We start from the raw sequence: 9924 nt of genomic DNA on the forward strand, positions 1-9924 counted from the left end.
CCTGATGGACTAGGATCCCAGGAGTTGCCAGAGGTGGAAAAGATCTGCCTCTTCCACTACGTGTTTACACAAACCACGGCACCCATTTTTTTGAGCCAAATTTCCAAAGGCTTCTCTGAAAACTACAAATACCCCTCTGTGGACTGTTTCCCCATGTTTTTCTCTGTATGGATTCGAACAGCCCCAGGGGCGCCTCTTCTCTACAGATCTGTCTCTCTCACACACATACACATAGAAACGTAAACGCACACAGAGTCTGCATGGTGGGCCAATCATACCAAAAATAAATACTCTTGTGTCTCTAAATTATTTATAGGACTAATCTTATTTTTTGAAATATGTTAATAAATAATCTAAGTGGGGGAGGGAGTTGAAGTGTTTTCTCCTTTTTTTCACTTATGTTGATGGATAGCCACAAAGCATAATCATTTTATATACTAAAAAAAAAAAAAAAAATCAAACCCAAAACTGCAAAATCTAAAAAAGCTCCCCCCAAACCAAATACTCTCTGTAAATATAGTTTTAAAATGATGAGTAAGCTACTGTACCATCAGCCCCATTTGGTTATGTACATCATGTTAGTCACTCAGCAGTAGCCATTCCATGAAATCCTCATGGGTAGTGCAACCAGTTAAAAAGTGTATAAAACATTATACATATAAAAACTCTCACATCCTTTGGATGTTTGCAGTTCATCATAACTTTGTGGTTACCTTTCCGCAACATAAATTAAAAAGAAATCTCACACACACACACACACACACACACACACACACACACGCATACACAGAAACCCCTTCATCCAGGCATACACCATCCAGAGAGTGTAGTGCATGGGACTGAATTCCATGAGGCACGAAGGGAGTGGTCCCATCCTCAGGGCAGTCCATCATCTTCAAGGCTTAATGCCACTCGCTGGGGAGACAGAGCAAAGAAATCACCATTAGACCCACAGGAGCGATTTACTGAGTCCCCACCAGGCAGCAGACATTTTATGACTTTATAGGCATTAGCTCCCATAATCTTCATACTAGCCCAAGAGACAGGTTTGTCATATTTATTTTACAGATGAGGAAACGGAGACTCAATGAGCTTTAACATTTGTCCTGGATCACATAGCAAGTGGGTGAACTAAAATTTGAACCCAGACCTGTGTGAATCCAGAGCTGTTGCTCTCTCCATCATTCTCTTCTGCCTCGTTGTCAAGGAGTGCTGGGGAGATCTCAAGTTTCTCAGTCCTTCCTTAGAGGATTTTAGGTTTTTTCAACATTAGTGGGTTAGCTCTGGCAAATGTTTAATACCAGGCCATTAGCTACTTGTCTCTAGCTTGTGAGTCACAATTAGGCAGGCGATCTGCCGCAACCCTCTTAACTGATTATACAGAATCGGAAGGCAATACAGGTCAATTAAATTCAATTCCTCTTTCCCTCAACCCTACTTTTTAGTCATTAGATGCTAGACTTCCCCTGTCACAAATGGCTGACCGTTAGTGGGCTGAGCCCATTAACCCCTGAGCTGGTCTATTCCATTGGAAGAGTGGACAGTGGACTTAACCTCTTTCCTCTACTGACAAGAAATCTCTTTCTCTAAATATTCCGATGTTCCCCGGTTCTCTTAGACTCAAGAGAGTTCTATACAGACAACCCTTGAAATCTGCAGACAGTGTCTGAGTTCCCTCCCTTTCCTTCTGAGTGTTTTCTCCTCCAGGCTACACATCTAGCTTTCCCCAACTGGGTCTGTTGTAATCCTGTTTCCCACTTTTCCATTTCCTGGGTACACTCCTTTGGGCAGACCCCGGTGTTTCAATATCTTCCTCCTAGCTAAGTGAATTTGGGCTAACCACTTTACCTCTCTGAACCTTGGTTTTACCATCTGTCAGATGGGAGTAAGAACAGGACCTACCACATAGAGTTGTTGAGGAACCAAACGAGAGCATCTCTGTAGAGTGCTTAACACACGTGGGGTCCAGAGTATTCTAGATCAACCTGGCCAGCATAATAAAATAGAACCAGACTAGCATTTCCCATCTGTGGACAGGCTACAGACAATAAAAAGTGACCCCACTACCTTTCAAATCATCTTTGGGTTATTTGTGGTTTTGCGTGAATGCCATGGCCTTGCTTTACCAGCATAGGCACATAGAGACAATGAGACTCTCTTCTTCTAGTCCGGTTACCCTCCCTCTCTCTCCAGGACAGATCTCTAGACCAAAGGCAGTGATGGTGGAGCTACCTGAGAAAAGGACAGCAGGGAGAACAGGTTGTTGAGGATACCGATTCTCAGAGCTCCCAGGCTATTTACCCCATGATGTAAGTGGAAAGAGCATGGACTTTTGTGTACATACAGCCTGGAGTTTTTGTCCTGGTTCTGCCACTTCTTAGTGGTGACCCTAGGCAAGTTACTCAAATTCTCTAGTCTCAGTTTCCTCATCTGCAAAATGGGGCTAATCATATCAACTTTATAAAGTTGCTGTGAAGACTACACAAGGAAATGTACATCAAACACCGAGCTGTGTCTGACACACAGGAGGTTCCCACTAAATGTCCATTTCCTCCCTTTCCTACTCTATTTCTCTGCAGCCGGCAGGAGCTTATTCCTCGGGCCTTAGATGCCTCAGGAATGGCTCCTCCAGAGGCATTATTTGCTCCTTGGGACACAGTGCCACTTGACGCGTGTAGAGTGCTTTGTAACTCACAAAAGTGAGTCTGTGCTGTCTCACCTGAACGCTATGAATTTAGGAAGCAGATAGAATGGGGGTTATCATTCTTACTTTACAAATAGAAGTGAGCAGAGAGAAGTGACTAAGGCCACAAGGCTACGGAGCAGTGAAACTGGGAGCCACCTCCTCAGGCTAAGCTCAACGCTTCTTCCACTGCCCCCCACCCCCAATCTGTAAAACTTGGTCAAGTACCTATTTGTGTGATTGGCCGAAGTTAAGTCTCAAGGCCATCTGCCAGCCCTCCTCACTTGCTCAACTTCATTTCCCATGCCTCCCCTTCATGAATAATGTGCTTCCATGGCAAGGCAGTCTGCTCTGCTCCATACGCGATCGTTTCTTCCTCGGGCCACTTCCTCGGACTACAGTGAACTCCTCTTTCCTCTTTGCCCCAACACCCAGCTTACAATTTGCAGCCTTCCAGGACCAGAACGCCTTCTAGGATGGGCCGCACCTGCCTAGGCTCACGCCCTCACTCACCAGCCCCTCAGACTCGGAGTGGCGCTGCCCTACCTTGCACTTGACGACAGGCAGCTCGGAAAGAGGGTTCTTCGGGAGTTGGTGCGGCTGTGACCTTGGTTCCCCCGGCAAGACAAAAAGCTCCTTGAGGGCAGGGGCTGGGTCTTCCAGTTCTCTGGTCTCCCCAAGACAGGGCTCTGCCCACAGTGGGTGATCAAAGCTGCTGATTGCCTGACAGGGGGATGGACTGGATGACCTAGGAGGTCACACTCAGCCCCCTGACTCTGCTATACAACCACGACATCCGCTCCACACACTTGGCGGTCCTCGCTCCCCCAACAAGCCAGGCCCTATTGTACCCCTCAGCCTTTGCACCTGCTTCTTTCTGGAATGCCATTTTCCTCCTTCTCTTGCTGAAAAACTGCTATTAACCTCTCAAGGATACAGTTCATCTATCACAGCCTCTGGGAGACATTCCCTGCCTGGTTTCCCAAACAGAATTGACAGCTCCCTTGTTGATGGTCCCTCAGCGTTTGCTCAGCAAATATGTACTGGCTCCCAGTACGCTATGCTGTGCTGGGCCCCAGGGAAACAGATGAATTCAACGATCCTGGCCTCAAGGAGTTCACGGTCTAGGCGGGAGACCAATGAGCAAAAAGACAAGTTGACTACAGTGTGACAGGTGCTGGGACGGAGAGAGGCTGTGGAAGAACAGAGAAACCAGGGAAAGCTTCCTGGAAGAGAGACTCCTGAGCTCCACCAATGCACTCGCACACAGCTGTCCGACAGTAAGTGACTCTCACCCACCCCCAGCTCCTCGGAAGTGGGTACATTGCTTCCTTCCTTGTGCACAGCGCATATCCGGGACAGCGCTGGGCTTGCAGCCAGCACACAGTGTTTGTGTGAAATGAACACATCTCAATCGCATGGCCACAGTTACCCTTCCAGGCCAAAGGTTCTGAAAACGTACTCAGCAGAAAGAAAGACGTTTGGTTTCTTTACCCTAGGAACAGCCTCTAGCTACGAGGTGGTCCTGATACATTTCCACCCCAACCACCTGCCCCAGCATTTCTGTGTCCCCAGGGCCTAGAATAGTGTCTGGCGCATGGTAGGTTCTTGATAAATGTTGGAAGGAAGGAGGTAGGGAGGGAGGAAGGAAGGAAGGAAGGGGAAAGGAAGGAATTCTTCCAGCAAGGGATACTTACTGCAGGATAGACATGGCCAATCTGAGCAGTTCTCCCTATGTGGAGCTCATCTTCGTCCTCTTCTTCTGTTGTTTTCCTGTACACCGGGTTGTCGAAATTCATGCTTTTGGTGTTCTTCCGCTTCCAGTTTCTCCAGATCAGGTAGCCACTCATGCACAGCAGGGCTATTACCGCTGGAGAAAGGGACACAGCACGCTGAACTTCCAGTAGGCTCTAGCCCATCGCTCAGATGTCAGGGCATTTCTCGCCCCCTCTCCAACTTTCCTGCCCCTTGTTCCTCAGGTGGTTCTGCATGTCCTTTTTCTGCTGCTTCCTGTATCTTCCTTTATTAACTGCCCATCTTTCAAGACCCAGCTCAAACGCAAAGTCTCCTCTGCTTCTAGAGGAACAGTCAGCTGCTCCCTCCTGTGTGCCCCCAGCCCACGGTACTATACTTTATATGTGTGTGTACCCCCAACCAGACTGAGCTCTTTGTGGGCACGGACTGTGTCTTCATCGCTCTGCCTCGCTCAGTAACGTGTACTGAGTGAATGAGTGAATTTCTTCACCACACCTTCGTCCTAACGCTGCGGCTTCCTTGGAATTCTCTGAGAAAACCATTCTCTCCCCAGATGGAGGGTGGATGGTGGGCTGGGGCTCTGTAAGAAGAGGAGCATCTCTAGAAGGGGACACAGCAGGGAGACACCGGCTCTGACGTGCAACTGATGAACATATGAATGAGTAAAGGAGGACATTCTCTAACACAGCTGGGCAAAAATGGGACAAGCAGCTTCACAAGATAGTAGGGGATCACTGTGAGCTTTCAAGTGGAGGCTGATGACAGCTATCCAGGCTGCTCGAGAGGGACTTTTTTACTTTGGTAAGACTGTGATCATTGATACTCATTAAAGACAGGAACAAGGCCAGGACACCTGTCACCACCGCTACTGTTTATTGTTCCAGAGACCTAGCTCTGGCGTGAGACCAGATCAGGAATGAAAGAAGACACACAGGGGAGAGGGAGAAACCAAAGTGTTAGTATTATCAGTTCCATATGTTCAGAAAATCTTGGAAAAGCAGATGAAAAACTATTAGAAATAACTTCAGTTCATCAAGAATTAACAAAAAAGGCAATAGCTTTCTTATTAATCAGCAATAACCAATTAGAAAATGGAATGGGATAAGAACACATTCACAGTAGCTTAACGAAAAACTATAAAATACCTGGAATAACCTAACAAGAATTGTGCAAGTCCTATTTGATCTATACAATTTTACAGAAGGATATAAAAGAAGGCTCAAGTAAATTGGGAGAAGTGTCATGTTCCTGGATGGGAAGCTTCAATATTGTAAAAATGTGAATTCTCCCCACATCAACTTATATATCCAAAGACTAAGATTCCATCATTAAGATGATTCTAAAGTTTATCTAGAAGAGAAGTTGAAAAAAAAAAATCTAAGAAAATATTGCAAGAACAATAATGCTCTATTAGGTATTAAAACCTAGCGTGAAGTTGTTCTTGCAGTATACAGAACAGACAGATAATTGGTGAAGGACAATGAACAGCCCAGAAGCAGATCAAAGTATGGATAGGCGTGTAGTTTATAATAAAGATGACAATTCAAATCAGAGGAAGGGATTATTCAATAATGGTCTTGGGAAAATGAAAGAGGCTGGTAGAAAAAAAATAGTTAAATCTCTACGTCACAGCATACTCTAAAATAAATTCCAAATGGGTTGCTGTCTAAATATAAAATAATATTTAGTAGAAAAATATATGGGGAGATATTTTAATAATTTACAGTGAGGCAGACCTTCCTAAGCAAAACACGAAACCCAAAAATCGTAACACAAAAGATGAACAGATCGGATACTTAAAATTTTTAAATTTATGTGTGGCAAAAAGAAGCACAAATATATTTAAAAATCAAGTGGGAGTATGGAAGAGAATATCTGTAACATATATTACAAAGGTTTATTTATTTATTTAGATTTTATTTATTTATTTGACAGAGAGAGACACAGCGAGAGAGGGAACACAAGCAGGGGGGAGTGGGAGAGGGAGAAGCAGGCCTCCTGCTGAGCAGGGAGCCCCATGTGGGGCTCGAACCCAGGACCCTGGGATCATGACCTGAGCCGAAGGTAGACGCTTAACAACTGAGCCACCCAGGCACCCCTATATTACAAAGGTTTAATATTCATTATGTATAAATATTTCTACAAATAAGAATAAGATCCAGAACCAACAGAAAAACCAGACAAGACTAGGAATAAGCAATGCATTAAGGAGGAAATGTAAATGGCCATTAAGCTTATGAAAAGATACTCTACCTCATAGGGAAATGCCAGGGAAGGAATACTCATCTTTCACCCCTCAGAAGAGCAGAAATTAAAACTATTAATGATATCGGAGGGGGTTCTATCAGGGAAACAGAGTACACAAGCCCTTCTATCGAGTAGAGGATGGCAGGAAAGGGCTTCTCTTTCATTAAACAATGTTCAGGGTATTTTCCGCTTACTCTACTCAAAATCAGCCCGCCACAGTCTCCCCATCATCTTTCCTGTTAAAGCCTTTCAAGGCCAATTCAAACGGCATCTTCTCGGGAAGTACCACTCCCTCTCCTCAGCAGGGCATCACGCTGCTCTTACAGCATGGTGTAACACACATTAACACCACTCCTGCATCACTTTTGAGGACCAAGTCTGATTAAAGACTGAAGGCTCTTAAAGTCTTTTATCTTCTTCTTCCCTGGATCCTTGGCACTCAGCAGAGTCCCCTGCACAGTGCAGAAGTTTTGAAAACATTCACTCACTAGCTCACCACTACACTGGGGATTTCCAAGATAAATGGGCAAAGAACTCGTCCCTGAGGTGCCCGTGGGCAAGCAAGGGAGATCAACCTATGAATGGGCAGTGGCAATTCGAAGACCCCACCAAGAGATGAGACTGGTCCAAGAGACAGCATATTCAGGACACTATGTGAACAGCGGGGTGGGAGAGAATAAATCAGCCTCTGTGGTTCTCTGTGAGCTTTAACCAAATGTTGTATTTTGGCCATATCAAACTTCTAGTTCCAAACCCACCCGCACCCGCTCTCCCATGCTATTTCCCCTTCCTGGCTTTGCTTCCTGCTGTTTTCACTGCTTGGATTGCTCTGGGTTCTTCTTCATTGGGCTGACTTGGCGTGAGTCATTACCCGTCATTTCCACTCGGAAACCTTCCCTGCCCACTTCCCTTCTCTTCCGATTCCAAGTTAAGTACTTCCTCAGCGCTTCCACTGCCTGTGGCTTAATTTTAGACTTCCCATGTCATCGTCCAATTAATTATCTGTTATGCGTGTCTCTCCAACAAGACTAAACTTCTGGAGGACAGGAACCGTGTTATTCGTTTTTAACCACCTTTTCTCCACTTATCACAGTCTGCTACATCGCAGCTGCTTGATAAATGTTTGTTGAAAACCAAACAGAAAGGAAGCAAGACAGCACAATTTACTAAAGGAATGGCAAGCAGCGCTCCTCATTAATTCAACAAATATTTTATTTCCTACCATGTGCCAGCCACTGCTAGGAGCTGGGGAGAGGGGCGAGCAAGAGAGGCGCCAGCCCTGTCCCCACGGAGCCAGCAGTTCACCTTCACATGGCCGGCATGCGGAGGGGGTTCTATCAGGGAAACAGAGTACACAAGCCCTTCAGAGTACACAAGCTACACAAGCATTGGGACGGTTGCCTGGGGCCAGGTCCAGAAGGGCCTTAAGTGCCAAGCTAAGAAACCAAATGACAGCACTGGGAAGTGGGCAAGAAGGCTGCCGGGGCAGAAAAAGTCTGAGCCACAGTTTCCTCAATGGGACAGGTAGTGTGCTAAGTGTTTCGTGCTAGTGCTTTTCCCGAGAGCCCGAGCTCGGGTTTTCTCATCTCCCTAGAGACTTGGGGCCACACTCACCCATGGGCACGAGGATCCCAATGACCGCAGCAGTGACTGTTGAGCCCATCTTGCCGCCTTCATTCCCATCTGCAAAACACAAACGTGCAGAATGACGCTCCATCACCGTGAGCCCAAGTCCTTGCTGACTTCAAGCTGTAAGAACTACCCAACTGCTTCTTGCCCTCATTCCAAGGTGAGGATCCTGGCTAAGGCCTAACAATTCAGTCTTTCCAGATCCTATCGAAACTCGGACAGAGGTTATCTTCATTTCACACACGGGGAAACAGAGTCTTACTGGGGTTCTGGGGACTCACAGAGAAGCTGCAGAGCTGGGACCCAAACCCGGGACGTGTGCCCCGAGTCCCTTACCCTTCCCACAGTACCACGTGCCAGGAAGCTGTGTGTGCGGGTGGCGCTTGGCGGACTAAACACTTAGGTCTCTATGTTGCTGACTGACCGAGGCAACGGTCTTCTCCAGCCCATATCTATTGCTCTGTCTCGTTGCTTGGGCGGTCTGTCTGTCCGTCTGCATTACCAGCTTATTTTCAATAAGTAGTTCAATGGGATACACCAAAAGCACAGGCTCCCGGGGTCAGACATCCTGGGTTCAAATCCCAGCGCTCCTGCTTGTGTGGGCACGTTACCCACCTCCTGGGGACACTGTGAGGGTCAAATGAGATAATTCACGTAGAGAGCTTCCTGCGCCCGGTGCCTGGCACAGCCTTGCCTGCTTCAAAGCGGGGGCCCTGCCTGGGAAGCCTGCAGCAACAGTGCCGCCCGCTCACTGCGCCTGAGCAAGCCCCGGACGGCGAGGGGCAGGCCCAGAGCGGCAGGAAGCCGGAGGGGAGACCCTGAGCTCCCGAAGCTCTGCCCCAGCCGCGAGGGCCTGGAACTCACGCCACCTGCCTCTCTGAACTTCAGGGTGAGCGCTCAACTCTGCAAAGGCAGCGTCTGCCAGCAGGATGGGCCCGATGAGAAAGGTGCCACCAAGCTGCTTGGTTTCTGGGCCACATGTGGGAAGAAGTTTTAAAGATGGTTTATCTTCTTAAGTGAACTCGCCCTGGCAGGTGACTCAATTAAAAAGGTATTTGCTGGCTAATGAGACAGAACATTTCTGGCCGTGACAGTTACTGCTCCCGATGACTTCGTAAGTGCTGAACATAATTATTTTCATGCCAGGGTTTGGAAAGAGGCACAAGCAGACCATAGTGACGGTATTACCATCTGGGGAACTGGCTGAGAGGGCTAAGAAGAGAGACCAGAGCTTCTGAGGTTTCCAGACCAGAGGGACACCCCCACATCCACAGGTCAGTACCACGTGAAGCCAGGCACACGCCCAGAGAGAGCAGAGGCTCTGCATGCGAGCCCTTCTGTTTACACCACCTCCTCTGTCTCTCCAGGCAATCTCATGAAGCAGGAGGGGGAAGGGTAATTATCATTCCCACTTCGTAGGTGAAGAAACTGAGGCTCAGAGATAGGGAGGTGGCTTCCCACAGGACCCTCTACAAGGTAGGGGCACCTGAGACTCCTAAATCATAGGTGGGCACCTCTACCTGCTTCCTCAGAGAGGTCCAAGTTTCTGCTCTGGTATGATCTCTTCTTCCACATATCCCACCCCCCCCCCCCCCCCCCCCCCCCTCCCC

At 47.5% G+C, this 9924-nt stretch overlaps 1 protein-coding gene across 3 annotated transcripts in view; it reads right to left on the minus strand.

Annotated features, from left to right (window-relative positions):
• Positions 1-794: 794 nt before the first annotated feature.
• LRP8 (LDL receptor related protein 8) overlaps positions 795-9924 on the minus strand; it is a 74639-nt gene continuing 65509 nt past the window's right edge. For 2 of the 3 annotated variants that reach the window (XM_044914032.1, XM_021683916.1), the window contains 3 exons: positions 8300-8368; positions 4381-4553; positions 795-915 (listed from right to left, as the gene is read on the minus strand). In XM_044914032.1, the coding sequence (XP_044769967.1) occupies positions 877-915; positions 4381-4553; positions 8300-8368 (281 nt within the window). In that variant the 3' untranslated portion in view covers positions 795-876. Of the gene's footprint in view, positions 916-3229; positions 3407-4380; positions 4554-8299; positions 8369-9924 lie in introns of all 3 variants that reach the window. The other variant, XM_021683915.1, reaches the window with a different exon arrangement.

The sequence above is a fragment of the Neomonachus schauinslandi genome, chromosome 4 (assembly GCF_002201575.2).
Source record: "Neomonachus schauinslandi chromosome 4, ASM220157v2, whole genome shotgun sequence".
Lineage (NCBI taxonomy): Eukaryota > Metazoa > Chordata > Mammalia > Carnivora > Phocidae > Neomonachus > Neomonachus schauinslandi.